Source organism: Dipteris shenzhenensis, chromosome 2, assembly GCF_047967505.1.
Source record: "Dipteris shenzhenensis isolate YYH24624 ecotype China chromosome 2, Dip_SZ_1.0, whole genome shotgun sequence".
In the NCBI taxonomy this organism is placed as follows: domain Eukaryota; kingdom Viridiplantae; phylum Streptophyta; class Polypodiopsida; order Gleicheniales; family Dipteridaceae; genus Dipteris; species Dipteris shenzhenensis.
The window spans coordinates 336,592-360,783 of NC_141597.1; the positions used below are offsets into that span (position 1 = coordinate 336,592).

At 51.5% G+C, this 24,192-nt stretch overlaps 1 protein-coding gene and 4 pseudogenes across 1 annotated transcript; 1 reads left to right on the forward strand and 4 right to left on the reverse strand.

Annotated features, from left to right (window-relative positions):
* Positions 1-2,597: 2,597 nt before the first annotated feature.
* On the reverse strand, positions 2,598-2,716 carry LOC147904173 (5S ribosomal RNA; annotated as a pseudogene).
* Positions 2,717-3,591: 875 nt separating this feature from the next.
* Positions 3,592-4,120, reverse strand: LOC147904174 (18S ribosomal RNA; annotated as a pseudogene; the record flags this gene model as incomplete).
* An 11,029-nt stretch (positions 4,121-15,149) lies between these two features.
* On the reverse strand, positions 15,150-15,268 carry LOC147904175 (5S ribosomal RNA; annotated as a pseudogene).
* A 932-nt stretch (positions 15,269-16,200) lies between these two features.
* LOC147904176 (25S ribosomal RNA) lies at positions 16,201-19,858 on the reverse strand (annotated as a pseudogene).
* A 2,142-nt stretch (positions 19,859-22,000) lies between these two features.
* On the forward strand, positions 22,001-22,695 carry LOC147904177 (glutathione S-transferase U16-like). Its single transcript, XM_087384876.1, is given in 3 exon segments — positions 22,001-22,370; positions 22,496-22,556; positions 22,559-22,695. Coding segments are annotated over 3 exon segments (525 nt in total). The 5' UTR covers positions 22,001-22,043.
* The last annotated feature ends 1,497 nt before the right edge of the window (positions 22,696-24,192 follow it).

The following is a 24,192-nucleotide window of genomic DNA, read 5'->3' on the forward strand; positions in this document are numbered from 1 at the left end:
CATGGTAGCGTCGAATTGGAGTCATGGGTGCATGGCGAAGGTGCGACAACGTTTCGGGCACCACACGTCCTGACCCAACCTGGGAGGCTAGGGCGCCACTGTGGGATGAGGGCGCGGCGACGTCGGTTAGAGGCGTGGGTGCGCGGGACATCGTGGGGGCACGACAGCGTCGGGTTAGAGGCGCAGGTGCATGGGGCATGGTCGGGGGTGACAACATCGGCTTGGAGACATGGGCGTGATCGGGGGCGTAGCAACGTTCGGGGTACCACGCGTCCCGATGTGACTCATGAGCTCGAGCCACCACCGTGGGATGGGGGCGCGGCGGGGTCAGGTTGCTACGGTGAGGGGTGCGTGGGGCATCATCGGGGGCGTGGCAACGTCGGGTTATAATCGTGGGTGCATTGGAGGCATGGGCACGCGAGACCTCGGGGGGGTCACTCATCATATGTAACCTTATCACGTGAGTTCTCAACAGAAGGATTTTTTTTATTTCTAAAATTTACAGAAATAAATATACATAAGGGACTATTTAAAATAGTTTTGGAAAAAATTTACAGATTTGTATAAAAAAGGGGTACATTTTATTAATGAAATTTTTTACAGATAAGGGACTTTAAATATAGGCCTTGAACGCACGTGATATAGAGGGTTTATACATAGTGACCCCCCTGAGCGCGAGACGTGGCCGAGGCACGGCAACGTTCAGGGCACCACGCATCCCGACCTAATTCGGGAGCCCGAGGTGCTACCATGGGATGGGGGCGCAGCGGCATCGGGTTGCTACGGCGAGAGGTGCATGGCGCATGGCTAGGGACACGATAGCATCGGGTTGCAATCGTGGGCACACAGGATGTCGCCGAGGGCGCAACAACATTCGAGGCACCATGCGTCGCGACCCGACTCGGAAACCCAAGGGCACGAAAGCATCGGTTTGGAGGGGAGGTGCACGGGTTGCCGTCGGAGGCGCGGCGGCATCGAGTTGGAGGTACGGGCACACGGGGCATGGTCGAGGGACGTGGCAACATCAGGTTGAAGGCGTGGGTGCATAGGACGTGGCCGAGGGCATGAGCGCATTCGAGGCACCACGCGTTGCGACCCGACTCGAGAGCCCGAGGCACCACCATGGGATGGAGGTGTGGCAGTGTCGGGTTGGAGGCGAGGGTGCGCGGGTTATCGTCGACGGTGTGACAGCATCGGGTTGGAGGTGCGAGTGCACGGGGTAATATCGGATCAGAGGCATGGGCACGTAGGACGTGGCCGGGGGCACGACAGCGTTCAGGGCACCACACATCACGACCTGACTTGGGAGCTTGATGCGCCACCGTGGGACGGGGGCACAGCGGCGTGTCGGGTTGGAGGCAGGGCTGCGCGAGTCATCATCGGGGGGCACGGCAACGTCGGGTTGAAGGTGCGGGTGCGCGGGGCATGGCCGAGGCTGTGGCAATGTCGGGTTGGAGGCGTGGGCACACAAGATGTGGCCGGGGGTGCAGTAGTGTTCGGGGCACCACGCATCACGACCTGACTCGGGAGCCCGAGGCGCCATCATGGGACAGGGGCACGACGGCGTCGGGTTGGAGGCGAGGCTACGTGGGTCATCGTCGAGGGCGCGGCAGCGTTAGGTTGGAGATGCAGGTGCACAGGGCGTGGCCGAGGGCACGGCAACGTCGGGTTGGAGGCATGGACCTGCAGGACGTGGCCGGGGGCACGGCAGTGTCACGGGTGCTCAGGCCTTGCCGCACGTTCCGACTCGACACGGGAGCCTGAGGTACCACCGTGGGATGGGGGCATGGTGTTGTCAGGTTGGAGGCATGGTTGCACGAGGCATCGCCGGGGGCACAGTAGCGTCAAGTTGGAGGTGCGGCTGCGCAGGGCGTGGTCGAGGTGCAGCAGCATTTGGGGCGCCACATGTCCCGACCCAACTAAGGGGCTCGGGGTGCCACCATGGGACGGGGGCACAGCGACATCGGGTTGGAGGCGTGGGTGCACGCGGCGTCGCAGAGGGCATGGTAGCATTCGAGGCATCACACGTCTCGACCCGACCTAAGAGCCCGAGGCACCACTGTGGGACGGGGTCGCGAGGATGTCGGTTTGGAGGCATGGGTACGCGGGCCATCACCGGGGGGCGCAACAGCATTCGTGGTGCCACGCAGGTGCTCGGGGTGCCATGCATCCCGACCCGACCCGAGAGCCCGAGGCACCATCGTGGGATGGGGGCACGACGGCATTCAGGTGTGCAAGGCATCGGGGTGATGGGGGTGCTCGGGTGCCAAGACGATGCGGGTGCGTGCGGCATCGATGGCGTCATGGGGGATGGGATGCTGCGGGTGCGCAGGATGTCACATCGAGACTGCGACGGGGGGTCAAGACGCTGTTGCAGGTGCGCGTGGCATTGGGGGCACGATCGTGGCATCAGGACGTTGTGGGTGATCGGGTGACATTGCGCGTGTCGTCAAGACGTTGCGCGATGGGGTCCTTGGTGATGCGTGCGCGCGGGTATCAGGGTGTGTGTGACAGGAGATCGTCGGTCGGGCGTATTGAGTGAGGTCGACTGTCAGGGATACCAAGGCATGGCAAGACCGCTAACCTCGGGGGCAAAAAGGGTGTAGCACCAAGACTTCTCGGGAGGTCACCCATCCCAGTACTGTTTTGGCCCAAGCGCGCTTAACTGCGAACTTCTGATGGGATCCAGTGTATTAGCGTTGGTGTGACTGCACCACGACAAACAACCGTGAGAAATCAATATTGTCTTATTTTGTAAAGGTGGGGGGGGGGCGCAATGGGGGATATGCGACATGCGTGCAAGGGGGGGCGCATGTGCACAAGTGGGATGGGCGGTTGGGGGGGCGCATGGGTGCAAGGGGGGATGGTGGGGAGGATGCGCACAAGGGGGGATGAGGGAAGGGGGAGGAGGGGGGGCATGGGTGCAAGGGGGGATGGGGGGGAGGATGCGCACAAGGGGGGATGAGGGAAGGGGGAGGAGGGGGGGGCATGGGTGCAAGGGGGGATGGGGGGGAGGATGCACACAAGGGGGGATGAGGGAAGGGGCAAGGATGCATGGGTGCAAGGGGGGACGGGGGGGAGGATGCGCACAAGGGGGGGTGAGGGAGGGGGGGTGCATGGGCGCAAGGGGGATGAGGGAAGGGGGAGGGGCACAAGGGGGGGGGCAACAATGGGGGATGGGGTGCGGGGGGGCATGCGCACAAGGGTGGGTGTTGGGGGGAGGGGGGGTGCGTAGGCGCATAGGGGGGGGCAAGGGGGGGATGCGCGCAAGGGGGGGTTGGGGGGGTGTGCATGCGCACAAGGGGGGGTTGTTGTTAGGGGGGGGGCATGTACACAAGGGGGATGAGGGAAGGACAGGGGTGTGCATGCGCATAAAGCGGGGGGGGGCGAGGGGATGCACGCAAGGGGGGGGATGAGGGAGGGGGGGCGCGTGCACACAAGAGGGGGTGTGTGGGGGGGGTGGGGTGCGCACGTGCACAAGGGGGGACCGGGGGGGTGAGTACATGCAACATCACAGACGGGAAACCACCGACATCACTCCAATCCAAAAACTTCATCAGACCATTCAATCGGTAGGAGCGACGGGCAATGTGTACAAAGGGCAGGGACATAATCAACGTGAACTGATGACTCACGCTTACTAGGAATTCCTCGTTGAAGATCAATAATTGCAATGATCTATCCCCATCACGATGAAATTTCAAAAGATTACCTGGGCCTCTCGTTCCAGGTCGTAAACTCGTTGAATTCATCAGTGTAGCACGGATGTGGCCCAAAACATCTAAGGGCATCATAGACCTGTTATTGCCTAAAACTTCCATGGCCTAGACGGCCATAGTCCCTCTAAGAAGTTGGCCATGAAGAGGATCCTTCGTGTAACTAGTTAGCAGGCTGAGGTCTCGTTCGTTAATAGAATTAACCAGACAAATGACTCCACCATCTAAGAACGGCCATGCACCACCACCCATAGAATCAAGAAAGAGCTCTCAATCTATCAATCCTTACTATGTCTAGACCTGGTAAGTTTCCCCGTGTTGAGTCAAATTAAGCTGCAAGCTCCACTCCTGGTGGTGCCCTTCCATCAATTCCTTTAAGTTTCAACCTTGCAACCATACTCCCCCTGGAACCCAAAAACTTTGATTTCTCATAAGGTGCTGGCGAAGTCATCGAAGTAACATCTGCCAATCCCTAGTCGGCATCATTTATGGTTGAGACTAGGATAGTATCTGATCGTCTTCGAGCCCCCAACTTTCGTTCTTGATTAATGAAAACATCCTTGGCAAATGCTTTCGCAGTAGTTTGTCTTTCATAAATCCAAGAATTTCACCTCTGACAATGAAATACAAATGCCCCCAACTATCCCTATTAATCATTACTCTGGTTTCAAAGACCAACACAATAGGACCAAAGTCCTATCACGTTATTCCATGCTAATGTGTTCAGAGCATTGGCTTGCTTTGAGCACTCTAATTTTTTCAAAGTAACATCGCCGAATCCACGTCCCAGCCAACTAAGGCCAGGAGCGTGTCCCCAATAGAAAGAATGGAGTGACCGATGCACACCAAAAGATGCGGACTACTCGCCCCACCCCGAGATCCAACTACGAGCTTTTTAACTACAACAAATATACGCTATTGGAGCTGGAATTACTGCAGTTGCTGGCACCAGACTTTCCCTCCAATGGATCCTCGTTAAGGGATTTAGATTGTACTCATTCCAATTACCAGACTTGTAAAAGCCCAGTATTGTTATTTATTGTCACTACCTCCCCGTGTAAGGATTGGGTAATTTGCGCGCCTACTGCCTTCCTTGGATGTGGTAGCCATTTCTCGGGCTCCCTCTTCGAAATTGAACCCTAATTCTCTGCACACAATGTGGCATGTGGCCGTGGGAGGCAACCCACCCTGGGAGGGCAAACTGTGCACATCGACAAGGGCCGATGCACACCTCGCCATCCAAAGGCATTTCGCTTGCGCACAAAACGCGTCACCTACACATGCCCGGACACCGCATAAGGCAGGTCCACCGACACACGAGGGTCACGAACGGCAGCCCAAGCACCTTTCATGTTGCCTTGCCTATCGCACTCTGGGGCTGAGCCGAGGCGAGAACGACCCAATGCCATTAACAGTCAGATCGCCCGCTCCGAAACACACCTGCTTAGAGTGACTCACAACCCCCAGGATCAAGTCCTCACGGAGCTGGAACCCATCAACGGTCTATCGCACAAGGTTCACCACCCTCTGTAGCTATAGAGGCCACAACATCCATCCGCGACGGGAAGCACCGACACAATCCTTGATCATGCAGGGCCCAAACGGTGGCACGCCAATGGCGACACGCCCGTCCAAGATGCTACTTGCAGTCCCTCATCGCCTACTAGATTGCCGACTCCAACAACCGTACCCAATCTCACAAGACGGGCACACACGAAAATGGTCTAAACGTTCGGCAGAGAGGAGGGTTCACCCACCCATGGAGCCTTCAGTAGTCACAAGAGGGGTGGGGGACCAGACGCCTCACCACACCACGACCCTCATTCAACGGTCGGCCTTTGCCCACAAGCAGGAGAACCACTCCCCATAATATAGTTGTAAGGGCCCGGTAGTTCCGGACTTAGTCTCCGATTGTGAGCACCTTACGTCGGACCCGTTGCCGAGTCCCAACCTCCCTTTATGTTTTTCTGATACCAAATCCCCTTTATGTGCAGCCTAGCCAAAACCGACCCCTGGCATGGGCTGTCTGCCATTTATCCCACTTTACACCATGCCCCACTGGGCAAGCCCTTAGGCTTCACCTTCTTTGGTCCTCAGAGTCACACGGGTCACCAAGACCCCCCAGGAGCATCCACCGTGTGACATCTTGCTTAGCCCACATTTCCTTCCTGGTTAACGGCCGTTACGTGGGTCGGCACGTTTGACCCCTTTGCGCTCACCTCGAATCTCGGTTCGGTACCCAACGGTTCACGGTTTATATAATGGTATGGATAACACACATGGCCCTCACCATTCCCCACTCGCTTTCACGTGCCCTCAACCCGTCCCACGTTTTGCTTTCCCGTGCGTGCGCTTCAACGTGCACCACAAGGTCACAACCCACAAGATGGCATGATGACGTTACTTGCAAGACGGTACTAGATGGAGTGCCAAACGGTCGCTAAAATGTCTTGGTTGCAATAGAAATTATATACAAGCAAGAGGGAGCATAAATGGCCGTTGACGTTTTCCTCATCCAAATCAACCTCGTATGAGAGAGCACTATCCTCCATATAATAGTTGTAAGGGCCCGGTAGTTCTGGACTTAGTCTTCGGTTGTGAGCACCTTACGTCGGACCCGTTGCTTAGTCCCAACCTCCCTTAATGTCTCTTTTTGATACCACAATCCCCTTTATGCGTAGCTTAGCCAACATGACCCCTGGCATGGGCCGTCCGCCGTTTATCCCACTTTGTACCACGCCCCACTGGGCAAGCCCTTAGGCCTCATGTTATTCGATTGGTCCATAGATTCACACGGGTCACCAAGACCCCCAGGAACGTCCACCATGCAACGTCCTGATCAGCCCACGTTTCTTTCTCGGTTAACGGCCGTTATGTGGGTCTGCACATTTGACCCCTTTGGGCTCACCTCGAGTCCCGGTTCGGTATCCAATGGTTCACAGTTTATACAATGGTATGGAGAACACACATGGCCCTCACCGTTCCCTACTCGCTTTCATGTGCCCTCAACCCGTCCCACGTTTTGCTTTCCCGTGCGTGCGCTTCAACGTGCACCACAATATCACAATCCACAAGAAGGCATGATGACGTTACTTGGAAGACGGTACTAGATGGAGTGCCAAACGGTCACTAGAATGCGCTTGATTGCAACAAAAAGTATTTACAAGCAAGAGGGAGCATAAACGACCACTGATGTTTTCCTCCCAAATCAACCTCGTATGAGAGAGCACTATCCTCCATATAATAGTTGTGAGGGACTAGGTCTTCGGGCCTTAGTTTTTCTTCCTATGCAGCGGATATTTCTTGACCCGGCCCCCTCACCTCAAGCGCATCTAGGACTCACCAGCACTAGATACACCTGGAGCTATTCTTAGCTCGTTTGCATTCTGCGACGCCTTTGCGTTTTCCAACCAAAACGGGCCCTGGCACATCCTGCACCTAGACGGCCGTTTCCACTCCCAACCACAACGCGTCCTCCCCTAGACCGCGAGGCCTCTACATTTACCAGCCAAAATGGGCCTTGGCACGTCCTATCCCTAGATGGCCGTTTCCACTCCCAGTCATAGCGCCTCCTCCCCTGGACCGCCGTTCACGGATGCTCTGATCCTTGTGCCCCTTTCCTGGGCCACTGCTCCTCAAATGGTTCCGGCTCCCCACGTGTATCCTAGCCTACCGGTGAAGACACACAGACTCACGGGCCTGCGCAACACTTGACCTTCCTTGGATAGGATCCCCGATTCACAATTCACACGAAACGCCTGCCACGCGATGTTCCACCTTTAGTCCAGCTTGCTTAGAAGGTTACACAATGGTTCACGAATATTTACAAGGGTATGAAAGGAATGGGCCGCTCATCGTTCCCTGCTCACTTTCACGTGCACTCATGCCCTTCCCACGTTTTGCTTTCTAATGTGTGCCCACACAAGTGCACCATGAGATCACAACACGTAAAATGGCCCGAGACGTTACTTGCAAGAAAGTACTAGAAAGAGTGCCAAACGATGCCTTGATAATGCTAGACTGCAAGAAAGAGTATTTACAAGCAACTGAGCGCACAACCGCATGTTTACGTTTTCCTAGTGGACGCAACCTCACATGTAGGGAGACCACCTTCCATATACTCTCCATGGCTCCAAAAGAGCTTGAGCTCTGTCTCAAGCGTGGAGATCTCACAACCAAAAAGCCTAACCCCAAACAAGATTCACTCGAGAGGGTGGCCACACGATGCACACAAGAGCCTAACCTCGATTCAGGAACACCCCGAATGAGTGGCCACACACCCACTAGCTACCTCAACGTCGAACTTTCCCTTCCACAACAACACAAAGCAACTATAGACGCGCTTGGTAGACGCGCAAAATAGCGGGCGCGTCTATAGGCATTGCTCGAGTAGAGAAATTACGGGTGCATCTATTAGCGCGGCTAAATGCTCGTCTATTTGCGCATGAATCACCGCGTTTATTTGCACGTTAGACCTGAGAAAATACGGGCCCGTCTAACATCCCGTTTATTAGCGCGTCTATTTGCGCGTGTATTTGCGCGTTTATTTGCGTGTTTACACTGAGAATCAGACGCGCATTTAGACGCGTTGTTAGACGCACTCCAGAGAATACAGAAAGTGAGATTTTGGTGTACATCATTGCTTTCTAAACATTGCCCATGATTACCAAAGCACATAATTTTTTGCAAGCCCACATATACAAGAATTAAGGGAAATGAGGAGAATGAGACAATATGTAAAATAGTTTTGCCAATATCAATTGTGGGGCTACGGTTTAATCTCATCCTCAATGAGATCAACCCTTGCCAAACTATCTACTTCAAAATCCAAACAAGTGTTTAGATCTACAAATACATTCAACCCACTACTACTTGTGCCACTCATGTGCTCATCGAAATCAAGATCTCCAATGGTAGGCTCGTCCTCAATATCTATATCTCCTATCTCATGATCATCCTCCTCTCTTGTATCATGGTCATCATCACGTCCATGGCCATGATCATCCTCCATACACTCCATATTAGTAAATGTACTATACATCACTTTGGAACGTGGCATAATAGGTATGACATGCCACCACCTATTATTATCCACCATTGGTTGATAGACAACCTAATTCAAACACAAATACAATCATGTTACTTTTCTTGCATCAAATATTTAAAAGCAAGTATTTTTATGTGTGTGCACAGTACCTGTTCACATTGTTGCGGTAGTATTAGTGTGTCCTTCCTACTTTGCCAAAACTTTGTGGAGTCAATAGTTACAAAGCCACTTGCATGGCGTTTGATTGTTGCATTAGGGCCTCTTTCCACCACGCCCTTAAACCACTTTACATCCAAAACATACACAAAGAAGCGTCGAAAGTCAAGCATAATGATATCTTGGATTATGCCACAATAATCATCCATGACTCCATTGGCTCCCTCAAAGCTAGCAATGACGCCGCAATCTTGTGTGTTTCTCTTATCATCAATCCGTTGTGTTCGAAAATGCTTGCCCTCACACCATATAGCATTGAACATAGTGCACTACACCAAGAAAAAATCAATTAAATAAGCAATCTAAATTATAAAAACCTCCTAACTTATGCATAACATTCTATATACCGACCTTGCTCATGCATCCCCTAGCATACTCCCATTCTTCCATTGTGATATGCATCCCCTCGTCTTTCTCTGCTTTCTCCATTTCATCAAGAAGCCAATCCACATGAATATCCTTTGGAAGTGCTCTTAGACGCTGAGGGTATGGCACACGAGATCCGTGGTGTGTACGAAAGAGGGCCCTTTCTTCTTGTCTTCTTGCCTTTGCATCCTCGTATCTTGTCACCCATCTTTTCATCACATCACTATTAAGCATGCAAAAGAGGTTGATACTATTACGCAACTCCGTGTCTATTACTTTGTTGCGTCCTTTTCCTTGAGGCACAATAGAGGTCATCCTTAGGTCTTCATCATCTCTCCATAGTCGTGGGAGAGAGCTATCCACATCAACAAGAAACTCAGAAATATATACAAGTGACTCTTGTACCAACCAACCCTCGGCCATGCTACCTTCGGGTCTTGCATTTTGTCTCACGAAGCCCTTCAAGGTCTTCATGAAGCGCTCGAGGAAGAACAACCATCGTGCATGTATAGTACTGCATATAGCAATCTCATCCACCAACTGCACTATGAGATGTAGTTGGCTTATGAGAATAGAATGTGAAAATGTCTCCTCCACTAAACAAACCGCCTCCACTGACATAACTCGAGCATTCTCAAGCGTGGTGGGATCTATTTCCTTTGAGCTCACATACCTCACAAGCTCGCCCATCTTGTAAATACAATCTTTCACGTCCTTTGATGCACTACGTGAAATGCTAGTAGGTAGTATGAACTGAACCCGCGAGGAGGTGGTTGATTAGTTGCTTATAGCTATTCACTCACAAATTTGAAAGGAAAAAGATATTATGCATATAAAATACTTACTTGGAGCATCTTGTGCCAATCATGAGATTTCAAGCCATATAATTGCTCTACACCTCTTTTCTTGCTCTTTGTAAAAGCTCCCTTTAAACAGCTCATGCATCCAGTGGGAGTACGAATTGTAGTAATAGCGCGCTTCACCATCGCCATCTCTAGCTTTGATAACATCCACGGTGCACGAGGTAAAAAAACACGCCCATTTGGTCTCTCTTGAGGCCAAGCTTCACGCATCCTCCCTGTGGTACGTAGATCCTCCCTTATGCCTGCCGAATCTCGTGTCCCATTCAAATGCTCCCAAATGGTAGATGCCACATTCTTGAAGATATGCATGGGATCGAGCAGGTGATTGATCTTGAGGTGGGACCAATATGGTAAACGATAAAAGATGGAGTATCTAAACAAAATAAAGTGTTAGCGTGCAATCCTCACTTTCAACCAATATAGCCAATCTTTACTTCCAGCCAATAGTTACAAATCCCGTGGAGGCACGGAGGATCCAGATGGAGGAGTATGGGAGCGCGCATTTTGGACCAGGGGGTGTTGAATCATGGGAGGCCCAATTTGTAAGTATCGATCTCAAATTATATTGCTTATGTAGTTTATTAGGAGGTTGGTTGTTTCTTTGTACTAATCCCTCCACAAAGTGTATCGCGGTCATGCAGCTTGAGATCGTGGGCAGATACCCTACTCCAGTGGAGACAGCCTACCACCACCACCATCGGAGAGGAGATACATGGAGGCACTTCTATGATGACGGGTTGATTACTGAGGAGCAGTATACACGAGCTACTGGACAGGCCCCCTAGGTATTTGAAAGTAATTAAATAATGCCAAAATTATAAGTAAAGATTTGATTTTTCATACATTGATATATGTTGTCCCTTGTTTACAGGGCGCCCCTGCACAAGACGACGAGGAAGACGAGGAAGGAGGTGCAGAAGGGAGCGCAGAAGGCAGCGCAGAAGGGAGCGTGGAAGGCAGCGAGGATTAGTCGTAGAAGTAGTGCTACTATTCTTTTTTGTACTTAAAGCCATTGGCTTGGCTTCGTGCCTCTTGTATATAGACTCCTCTTATTTTTTGTACTTGAAGCCACATGACATAGCTTAGCTTCCTTATTTTTTGTACTTGGAGCCACATGACGTGGCTTAGCTTCGTGCTATATGTATATACAAGCACTTTTTGAGCTTTCAATTTTATTGCATTTTGGAGTTGTAATATTTTATTTGGAATTGTAATTAAAATGAGGTTGGTTGTAAGAATTGAATTACAGAATGTGGATATGGGATTCTTGTAACAATATAGCATACACAACATACACAGTATTCTGTAAAATTTTTTTTTAAAAAAAGGCACGTCTATCAGTGCGTTTACAAACGCGTTTATATTCGTGTCTGTCTGTTCGACTTGCGTCTATATGTGCGTCTATCAAAGCGTTTATATGTGCATCTATTTACGCATGTATGAGCGCGTCTATACGCGCGTAAGTCTGATATATAGACGCGCTAATAGACGCGGGTCTCCTGACGCGCAAATAGACGCACCTGTAAGTTTTTTATTTAGTTCATGAAACGCGTCTGTGCGCGCGTCTATGGGTGCTTTGTCTTGTTGTGTTCTCCTCATAATGGGGGGCACAAGTTGACGTGAAACAATATTGTTACACATGGATGAATATTTACAACGTGGATATTTTTTTACAAACGCCTTAAGCGCACATAAAACGTTTGAAGATCATACATGTGAGCGCCTTAGCATAGAAGTTTTAATCGGAAGCACAAGTCCATGCCCACATAGATAATCTTGAGTGCATTCGGTCGGGGAGTTTGGAATCAATACACAACCAAGATAGTGTCTCGTGGCCAAAATTTCCACCCCGTGTGAAGTGTATGGTCTCGACGTACTCCGGCGCTGGGCCAAAATTTCCAACCCGCCCACAGCATCACCTTGTAAGAAAGCCCCAACGGCAAGATATATGCGACTAAAGCACCAATGGGTAGGTATGTTGCACCAGGCCAGTATTTCCAACCTGTCTGTAGCATCACGTTGGCGGAACACCCCAACGGCGAGATATGTGTCATTGATGGACTTGACTGCAGCATCACGTTGACAAAACGCCCCAACGGTGGAATATATGCCATTGAAGTGCTGATGACGAGGTATGCCGCGCCATGCCAATCTTTCCAACCCGCATGCAGCATAATGTTTGGCGACTAGAGAGCAACATCGCCCTTAGTAGCCTAGTTTGCTTGATGGAGTAGTTTGGAGCGTGCACTTCTATTCTCTCACCTGGACCAACTGCCCAGTACACAATCATGCTATCACTTCTATCCCCAGGTGAGGCATCCCATCGCTTCGGTGGCCATACTTTCCATCCAGCCCTCATCAAAACATCACTGTGCCCTTGAGGCAAGATCAACATTATGAAGCTCCATTTTCCCTTTACTGTCTCAACCCTCGGCTTTACATCTTCATTCGGGGCGCCACACGGGTGCTCAGGGGTGCCACACATCCCGACCTGACCCGAGAGCCCGGGACACCACCGTGGGATATGGACGTGATGGCGTCGGGTTGGGGGCATGGGTGCGCGGGGCGTGGTCGGGGGTGTGGCAATGTCGGGTTGGAGGCGTGGGTGCATGGGGCGTGGTCGGGGGTGCAATAGTGTTCCGGGTGCCACACGTCGCGACCCAACTCGGGAGTCTAGGGCACCACTATGGGACGGGGGCACGGCGATGTCGGTTAGAGGCGTGGGTGCGTGGGGCATTGTGGGGGTGCGGCAGCGTCGGGTTGTAGGCATGGGTGTGTAGGGCGTGGTCGAGGGCGACAATGTCGGGTTGGAGGCATGGGCGTGGCCGGGGGCATGGCAACGTTCGGGGTACCACGCATCTCGGTGCGACTCACGAGCCCGAGCCACCACCGTGGGATGGGGACACGACGGGGTCAGGTTGCCATGGTGAGGGTTGCACGAGGCATCGTCGGGGCCATGGCAGCGTTGGGTTATAGTCGTGGGGGCGTTGGAGGCGTGGGCGCACGGGATGTGGCCAGGGGCGCGAAAACATTTGGGGAACCACGCGTCCCGACCCGAATCGGGAGCTTGAGGCGCCATGGGACGGGGGCACGGTGGCATCGGGTTGCTACGACGGGAGGTGCGTGGGGCATGGTTGAGGGCACGACAGTGTCGGGTTGCAATCGTGGGCGCACAAGACGTCGTCGGTGTGCAACAACATTCGGGGCACAACGCGTCACGACCCGTATGGGAGCCTAAGGCACGATGGTGTTGGGTTGGAGGGGGGGGCACGGGTCGCCGCTGGAGGCACGGTGGCATCGGGTTGGAGGTACGGGTACGCGGGGCATGGTCGGGGGATGCAGCAACGTCGGGTTGAAGGCGTGGGAACGTAGGACGTGGCCAAGGGCACAGTAGCGTTCGGGGCACCACGCGTCACGACCCGACTTGGGAGCCCAAGGCGCCACTGTGGGACGGAGGCACGAGAGCATCGGGTTGGAGGCGAGTGTGTGTGGGTCACGTCATCGGGGGCATCGCAGCGTTGGGTTGGAGGTGCGCAATGTGGGGCGATGTCGGGTCGAAGGCGTGGGTGCATAGGACGTGGCCGGGGACGAGACAGTGTTCGGGGTACCACACGTCGCAACCCGCCGACTCGGGAGCCCGATGCGCCATCGTGGGATGGGGGTGCAATGGCATCGGGTTGGAGGTTGGGCTATGCGGGTCATCACTTGGGGGCGTGGCAACGTCGAGTTGAAGGTGCGGGCGCGTCGGGCATGGTCGAGGCTGCGATAACGTCGGGTTGGAGGCGTGGGCATGCAAGACGTGGCCAGGGGTGCAGTAGCGCTCGGGGCACCATGCATCGCGACCCGACTCGAGAGCCCGAGGTGCCACCATGGGACGGGGGTGCGGCGGCGTCGGGTTGGAGGTGAGGCTGCACGGGTCATCGTCAGGGGCGCGGCATCGTCGGGTTGGAGGTACAGGTACGCAAGGCTGGCTAGGGGCACGACAACATCGGGTTGGAGGCGTGGGTGCATAGGTTGTGGCCGGGGGCACGATAGCATCGTGGGTGCTCGGGGCCTTGCTACACGTTCGGACCCAACACGGGAGGCCGAGGTACCACCGTGGGATGGGGGCGCGGTACCATCAGGTTGGAGGCATGGTTGCGCAAGGCATCGCCGAGGGCACGGTAGCGTCAGGTTGGAGGCACGACTACATAGGGCATGGCCGAGGCGCAGCAGTGTTTGGGGCACCACCACGCGTCCCGACCCGACTAAGGGGCTTGGGGTGCCACTGTGGGACAGGGGCACGATGACACCGGGTTGGAGGTGTGGGTGCACGGGGCGTCGTAGGGGGCATGGCAGCATTCGGGGCACCACGCATCTCGACCCGGCCGACCCGAGAGCCCAGGGTGCCACCATGGGACAGGGTCGCGGCGGCATCGGTTTGGAGGCATGGGTATGCGGGGCATCGTCGGGAGGCACGACAGCGTTCGTGGTGCCACGCGGGTGCTCAGGGTGCCATGCATCCCGACCCGACCCGAGATCCCGAGGCACCGTCATGGGATGGGGGCACGGTGGCATTTAGGTACACAAGGCATCGGGGTGACAGGGGTGCTCGCGAGCCAAGACGTTGCGGGTGCGTGGGGCATCGATGGCGTCATGGGGGATGGGACGCTGCGGGTGCGTGGGACGTCACATCAGGACTACGACTAGGGGTCAAGATGCTACTGCAGGTGCGCGTGCAGGTGCGCGTGGCATTGGGGGCATGACCGTGGCATTGGGACGTTGCGGCTGATCGGGTGACATTGAGTGTGGCGTCAAGACGTTGCATGACGGGGTCCTTCGCGACACGTGTGCACGGGTATCAGGGTGTGCGCGACAAGAGAGCATCGGCCGGGCATATTGGGTGAGGTCGGCGGTCAGGGATACCAAGGCGTGGCAAGACCACTAACCTTGGGGGCAAAAAGGATGCAGCACCAAGACTTCCCGGGAGGTCACCCATCATAGTACTATTCTGGCCCAAGCACGCTTAACTGCGGAGTTTTGATGGGATCCGGTGTATTAGCGTTGGTGTGACTGCACCACGACAAACAAGCGTGAGAAACCAGTATTGTCTTATTTTGTAAAGGTGGGGGGGGGCGCAATGGGGGATACGCGACATGCGCGCAAGGGGGGGCGTATGCGCACAAGTCGGATGGGCGGATGGGGGGGCGCATGGGTGCAAGGGGGATGGTGGGGAGGATGCGCACAAGGGGGGATGAGGGAAGGGGGAGGAGGGGGGGCATGGGTGCAAGGGGGGATGGGGGGGAGGATGCACACAAGGGGGGATGAGGGAAGGGGGAGGAGGGGGGGGCATGGGTGCAAGGGGGGATGGGGGGGAGGATGTGCACAAGGGGGGATGAGGGAAGGGGGGGGTGCATGGGTGCAAGTGGGGACGGGGGGGAGGATGCGCACATGGGGGGATGAGGGAGGGGGGGGGGTTGGATGGGTGCAAGGGGGATGAGGGAAGGGGGAGGGGCACAAGGGGGGGGGCGACAATGGGGGATGGGGTGCGGGGGGGCATGCACATAAGGGGGGGTGTTGGGGGGAGGGGGGGTGCACAGGCACACAGGCGGGGGCAAGGGGGGGATGTGCGCAAGGGGGCGTTGGGGGCTCGGTTGGGGGGGTGCGCATGCACACAAGGGGGGGTGGTTGGGGGGGGGGGGGGGGCATGTACACAAGGGGGATGAGGGAAGGATGGGGGTGCACATGTGCACAAAGCGGGGGGGGCGAGGGGATGCACGCAAGGGGGGGATGAGGGAGGGGGGGATGCATGCGCACAAGAGGGGGTGTGCGGGGGGGGTGGGGTGCACACGTGCACAAGGGGGGGATCAAGGGGGGTGCGTACGTGCATAAGGTGGGATTGGGGGGGGGTTTTGTGCATAAGGGGGGATGAGGGAATGGGGGGGGAGCAAAAAACCCCACCCAAGAGAGAGACACGAGGAGACAGGCCACGGGGGGCCATGGAGAGGAGGGGACAAATCAGTGCGATGGTAGGCTGAATCTTAGTGCATTGTAGCAGCAAGGCTACTCTGCCACTTACAATACCTGGCCACATATTTAAGTCGTCTGCAAAGGATTCATCTCCCTGATCCTTTGGAATTGCCATTTATGAGTCCACGAGGCGGCTCCTTCGGCCACCTCGAGGGAGGCTCTCGACACATGCTCTTGGGGATGCACAGGCGTCCCTACTATGAGTCAAGTAACAACCGAGGGGGTAGAGAGCGCCGCGTCTAGCACAGATTCTGACTTAGAGGCGTTGAGTCATAATCCTACACATGGTAGCTTCGAGCCACTGGCTTTTCAACCAAGTGTAATGATCGATTATGTGAATCGACGGTTCCTCTCGTACTAAGTTGGATTACTATTGCGGCATTGCTCATCAGTAGGGTAAAACTAACCTGTCTCACGACGGCGGTTTAAACCCAGCTCACGTTCCCTATTGGTGGGTGAACAATCCAACACTTGGCGAATTCTGCTTTGCAATGATAGGAAGAGCCGACATCAAAGGATCAAAAAGCAACATCGCTATGAACGCTTGGCTGCCACAAGCCAGTTATACCTATGGTAACTTTTCTGACACCTCTAGCTTCAAATTCCGAAACACTAAAGGATCGATAGGCCATGCTTTCACAGTTTGTATTCGTACTGAAAATCAAAATCAAATGAGCTTTTACCCTTTTGTTCCACACGAGATTTCTATTCTTGTTGAGCTCATCTTAGGACACCTGCATTATCTTTTAATAGATGTGCCGCCCCAGCCAAACTCCCCACTTGACAATGTCTTTCACCTGGATCGGTGCGCGGACGCGCCTTAAGACCAGAAGTAGGGGCCGAGCCCCGCCTCCACCTCACGAAGTAAGTAAGATAACATTAAAAGTAGTGGTGTTTCACTTGCGCCAGAAGCTCCCACTTATTCTATACCTCTCAAGTCATTTCACAAAGTCGGACTAGAGTCAAAGCCCAACAGGGTCTCCTTTCCCCACTGATTCTTCCAAGCCCGTTCCCTTGGCTGTGGTTTTGCTAGATAGTAGATAGGGATAGTGGGAATCTTGTTAATCCATTCATGCATGTCACTAATTAGATGACGAGGCATTTGGCTACCTTAAGAGAGTCATAGTTACTCCTACCGTTTACCCGTGCTTGGTTGAATTTCTTCACTTTGACATTCAGAGCACTGGGCAGAAATCACATTGCGTCAACATCCGCAGGGACCATCACAATGCTTTGTTTTAATTAAACAGTCGGATTCCCCTTCTCCGCACCAGTTCTGAGACGACTGTTCACCACCTAGGGAGGGCCGCCCCGCAAGGGGCAACGTTTTGCGCCCATCACCCGATCGGCATGTGGAGGTTCACCCTCGCTGCTGGTGCAGCTCGGGCAGACCCCCGATAGCCTCAGGGGTCAGTTCATAGACCCCTAGACCCAGCCCTCAGAGCCAATCTTTTTCCCGAAGTTACGGGTCTGTTTTGCCAACTTTCCTCACCTACATTGTTCTATCGACCAGAGGCTGTTCACCTTGGAGACTTGATGCAGTTATGAGTACGATCGGGTGTGATCGGCAATCGCTCCTCCAGATTTTCAAGGGCCATCGTGGGCGCATCGGACACCGTGAGGTGCTTTACCAACCGCTGAGCCCTATCTCTGGGTGATCCGATTTCACAGTGGGCAGGTTGTTAAAAAGAAAAGAGAACTCTTCCCAGGGCCCCCGCCGGCGTCTCCGGATTCGATCACGTTACCATCCACGGCCACATCCCGGTTCGGGAATATTGACCCGATTCCCTTTCGATGCATAGCACACAATGCGCCCTTGACACAGGACTACCCCATCTCTTAGGATCGACTAACCCATGTCCAATTGATGTTCACATGGAACCTTTCTCCACTTCGGTCTTCAAAGTTCTCATTTGAATATTTGCTACTACCACCAAGATCTGCACTGGGGGCCCTTTCACTCGGGCTCGCACCCGGAGCTATGCCACGACCCCCACACCCTCCTACTCATCGGGGCCTCGCAGTCGCCCCGATGGCTGGGTATAGGTCACACGCTTTAGTGCCATCCATTTTCGAGGCTAGTTGATTCGGCAGGTGAGTTGTTACACACTCCTTAGCGGATTTGGACTTTCATGACCACTGTCCTACTGTCTTAATCAATCAACACCCTTTGTGGGATCTAGGTTAGCGTGTAGTTTGACATCGTAACCCGGCTTTCGGTTCATCCCACATCGCCAGTTCTGCTTACCAAAAATGGCCCACTTGGAGCTCCCATTCTGCACTAGGGTTCAATGGAGCAACCCCCGCTGCTTACCTATTTAAAGTTTGAGAATAGGTCAAGGGTGTTACACCCCGGATGCCTCTAATCATTTGCTTTACCCGATAAAACTACGCAACGAGCTCCAGCTATCTTGAGGGAAACTTCGAAGGGAATCAACTACTAGATGGTTCGATTAGTCTTTCGCCCCTATACCCAAGTCTGACGAACGATTTGCACGTCAATATCCTCGGGGGGGTCACTCATCATATGTAACCCTATCACGTGAGTTCAAAAGAAGGATATTTTTTATTCCTAAAATTTACAAAAATAAATATACATAAGGGACTATTTAAAATAGTTTTGGAAAAAATTTACAGATTTGTATAGAAAAGGGGTACATTTTATCAATGAAAAAATTTATAGATAAGGGATTTTAAATATATGCCTTGAACGCACGTGATATAGAGGGTTTATACATAGTGACCCCCCCGAGTCAATATCACTACGAGCCTCCACTAGACTTTCCTCTGGCTTTGCCCTGCTCAGGCATAGTTCACCATCTTTCAGGTCCCAGCAGGTATGCTCCCACTCAAACCTTTTACAGAAGATCACGATCGGTCGATGGTGCACCCTGCGGGGGGGATCCCACCTCTCAGGTTCTTTGTGCCTCCATGGGTTTGCCACCCACCGGCTCGCGTACATGTTAGACTCCTTGGTCCATGTTTCAAGATGGGCCAGATGGAAATCCTAGAATGCCAGCGCCTCGAGCGCGCAGGTGCGTAAAGCTCGCCATGAGTGGCACGCGCATTGTGCCTCGACCGACACAACAGCATAGGCGGGCCATCGAAAGCCCACTCTTGTCATGTCACATGGGCCCGTGCTGACCAGTGCCCCGTGCCGAGCGGCGGACCAAATCTCACCGTTCTGCATCCGATCGGGGTGCACCTGCAACCTCCATTCGCTTCCCTCCTAGCAATTTCAAGCACTTTTTAACTCACTTCTCAAAGTCCTTTTCATCTTTCCCTCGTGGTACTTGTTCGCTATTGGTCCCTTGCCCGTATTTCGCTTTGGATGGAATTTACCACCTGCTTAGGGCTGCATTCCCAAACAGCCCAACTCACCGACGGCACCTTGCAAAGCAATAGGGTTCGAGCTCGATGAGGCTCTCACCCTCTCCGATGCCCCTTTCCCGGGGACTTGGGCTTGATCTGTTGCAGAGGACACCTCTCCAGACTACAATTCGCATGGCGAGGCTGCACGATTCTCAAGCTGGGCTCTTTCCGGTTCACTCGCCGCTACTAGGGAAATCCTCGTTAGTTTCTTTTCCTCCGCTTAGTGATATGCTTAAACTCAACAGGTAGCCTTGCCTGATCTAAGGTCCATGTTCCAATACGGGGGGAGCTCGTCAGCACCCCCCATGAGCCCGATCTCGACACGTGCACCTCCGGGCAACTTGTTTGGAAAATGCCACCCCGCATGTAATAGGAGAGGCGTAGACATGGGCTTGGAAACCATGTGTGAGTCTGAGCATGAGAGGCATGTTTATGTGTGTGTGTCTTTGTCTATTCATATACATATATGTATATGTATATGCATACACACACACATACATATGCAACATGTATTATAGTTTACATAACGTTTAATTGTTTTGCAAGCCTTAAAGAGAGATTTTCACACAATGCTTTTTTTTTTGTAGGGGAGAGAGAGAGAGAGAGAGAGAGAGAGAGAGAGAGAGCTATTTGACCTTCAATAAGATATACACATCTTTTAAAACATTATATAGAGAAATGAGTTTTTCGACAATGTTTTTCTATTATCCATGTAGTTCAAATAATATTGTTAAATAAAAATAATGATGAGAGAGAGAGAGAGAGAGAGAGATTTTATTCAAACAACCTTGGCCGCCCATCTGGACAAATTCTCCCCCCCATCATGTACAACAAATCAAAAATTAATGTCATTGGTGTGGTTTCAAATGGATGTGTTTATTATTCCATCCCTAATTCACACACATGCAACTCTGAAGCAGTCATGCAACAGGAAAGACTCTTAGGCCAAATGTGGAGGCAACACACAGAAAGCTCTCCTTAAGCTCTGGGAACTCTCCTTCATGAAGGTTTAGTTGCATGCCATGGGGCACCTTCTTTGGTTGCAAGACAATAGCCCCCTTACTAACCACATGGCAAACTCGACCTTAAGGAATAGATAGCTAGATTACATTTTATTCAAGCAAATTTCTAAAATTGAGGAAATGCAATTTCAAAGGATAATAAGTTTCGATAAGAGTCGTGTGGGAGTTCTTAGAAAAGATGGCTCACACATTGATGTGCTCTGTGTGTGTGTGTGTGTGTGTGTGTGATATGTGTGAGTGCATTCACTTGGGAGTGTGGACTATGTGCATGCCTTGTGGATGAGTGCATATGGATTGGTGTGAGTATATGTATACATATGTGTTTTTGTATCTGTACTTGTGTGCATGTGTGCGGTGTGTGCAACTATGCATACACATGGGTGTCATCACGAGTATGTTAATTCCATCTATTTTGCACCATATCTTTGTGCATGTATGCAAAGTGTATATATGTATGCCCATGAGTGAGTGTGTGTGAGTTTTTATATGAGAGAGACTGAGAGAGAGAGAGAGAGCCACGAAAACCAGTAATGATGCCACATTGAGAACAATGGAGGTTTCTTGGAGTTGGAGCCTAGAGAGCAGAAAGAGGATGGACCTAGAGAAGGGATGCTTCAATGCACATATACATGCATACACAAGACACATGTATACACTTACATACCTACACATAGGCATGGAACACACACACACATGTGTGCACGTAAACACATGTACACATACACATGGATACATGATACACATAGGTGCATAGTGTGTCGGCACACATACACACACCATACACACATGGTTACACATCCACATAGCGACACGCACACACATACACAAAGGTGCATAAGCATATACACATAAGCATGCACTTACCACACATATGGTGGTGTTTGTAGGCATGCATGAGAGAGAGAGAGAGAGAGAGAGAGAGAGAGAGAGAGAGAGTGTGTTTGTGTGTGCATGTGTGCGTGTGAGTGTCTGTGTGTGTTGAGGCCTAGCCAAGGTCTTCATTTCATTGAAATTCATAAATAAAACTTAGAAATTTATTTTCAAAATTAAAGACATCTTTAGATCCTACTTTGAGACCCAATTTCTTTATGAATAAAACTTGAAATCAAAGACCTCTTTAAATCCTATTTTGAGACCCGGCGAAGTGAGTCTCTAACCCGTCATGTTACTCGTAATAGTAAAAGTAGAAGGGTGTAAGTGGATTCTCACCACCTTATTACATAGGGAAGTGTGTAGACGTCCACATTTGACAAGATGCAATTTATTTATGAATTAGGGGCAGGACTTACAAAGTGGCACATTCCAAAGGGAATGATGTCATGCATGACATTTGGGTGGGCAGTTTGGGCAGCATAAACAATATCCTCCTCAATTCTATTCGTAAGCTACTACCAAGATCTTCCATTACTACTATGACTTCTTCGCTACTACCATGGCTGCACAACAGTCTGTCCAACTCCTCACTGCCTGGGGTAGCCCTTATGCCATTAGAGCTGAGCTCGCCCTCGCCTTCAAAAACGTCTCCTATGATAAAGTCCCTCAGGACCCCACTAACAAAAGTAAGCTCCTCCTGGACTCCAACCCCGTCTATAAGAAAATCCCCGTGCTCATCGACAATGGTAAACCTATGCCTGAATCCATGATCATCGTCCAATACGTTGACGAAGCTTGGCCTTCTCCTGATGGCAACGATCTGCTGCCCAAGGACCCTTATGACAGATCCGTGGCTTGCTTCTGGGCAGATTATGTAGACAAGAAGGTATGTACTATAATTCATTCTCTTTCATTTTGTATTACAAAAGATGCATAGCTGATAGGAAGACTGTTTGGGTGATTTAGCTCCTGGTGCACCTCCTTCATGAATCTGTCGTGTATTGTTTGCAGGTATTCGATGCCCTATTTTCAATAGTGAGAACAAATGGAGAGGTACAAAAGGCGGCAATAGAATTGTCTATGAGGTGCTGACCACTTTGGAGGAAGCATTGAAAACAGTGCCCAAGGAGCCTCCTTTCTTTGGAGGAGCCTCAATAGGGTATGTGGATATCATATTGGGTCCTGTTGCGGTTTGGTATGGAGCCTTATAAACTATGGGGGAGTTCACTTTTCCTTTTGAGGAGAAGTTCCCTTGCCTGCACGCCTGGCTCAAGGCCTTCAATGAGTCCTCAATTGGCCCATGCCTATCGTCTTCTGAAAAACTCATTGAAGTTGTAGTTAATGTGGTGAGGAAACGTTTCATTTGAAGGCACTGAGAAAAGATAAGTACGCATTATAGAGGGCTAGGACTAGCCCAATAATGATTAACGTGGATCGATCGATCGAGCGTTCGATTTTGTAAGTGTGGATGTCATAATATAAACTTAGTGTAGCTTTCTTTACAATTGTGTTATATATGATATCAAGATTTAGTTTTTGAATTGCCAAGGAAGCTACTTAGCTTGGACTATTTACAAGATGATCAATTCGCACTTTGCATACACACTCTTGCGCAATGCAATAATGTCCAGGGCAGTGGTCGACGGAAAGATGATCTCCACTGTTAGATCAAGGCTCTTTCTATAGAGATTTGGAATATGAGCTTTATCAAATGAGGGTAAAGAAGGCTTGATGTTGGCCCTTGCCATCATTCCTATCTGACACCTCTGCACATTCTCACATGAGAAAATGACCCGTAATTCCATTTCGTGCTTAAATGTGACACATTCACCCTCATGTTCACCCTTTACCTATTTACCTTCCTCCCACAGGCCACTTGACGGTCGGGAAAGGCTACCGATCGGCCTTTTCAGCCAGGAAGCCATTGAAAAGGGGGCTTGTGGCATGTCGGCTACTCACCCACCTTCTCGAGCCTTCATGGTCCGAAAGGCCTCTCAGAGACCTTTCCCTTCAACCATAGTGTTTTGTGAGAAATGTGATTTGCATTGAATTCTATTGGTGGGCAACTCGCACGTTGTTGTGGCATAGCTATGCTCATATTGAATCAATTTCTTCTATTGGGGATGGTGTTGATGTCATCAGTGAGGGGCAAGCATGACTCCCAAGAACTATGCCATGTTTGGTCGGTTCTTGGAAAATCTTGAAGCTTGACAATTCGCAATTAATTCAGTTCTTGGAAAATCTTGAAGCCTCTACAATTCCCAATTAGTTCAACATGGTGCCTTGGGCAAAAGTGATAGACTCCACCACTCCATGGACCCAAAACATAGTTTTGATCTCTTTCATGGATCCCTATAAAATCCCTAGCTTGGCACCTACCAAAAGCATATTAGTTTTATTTTGCTTTTTCTTTGTTTTGATGAACATCACATGCCATGGGCCATGTAGAGCAAGCTTTTCTTTTTTAAAAAAAGTATAGTGGGTATCAAGAAGTTGAGATGACGAATTGAAGTTTAAGAAATGTGCAATAACAATTCAAATATTAAGAGCAAGCATTATCCATACTCTCTCTTTTCCTATTATTCTTTAGGCGAAAAGTGTAGAGTTGAGTTGCCGTTCCATTAATAAGATTGTCATTCATTCAAGAGTGTAAATACACCAAACCCTTCAAGAAATCTTCATCTCGTAACCTAGGAGAAATCAATGTC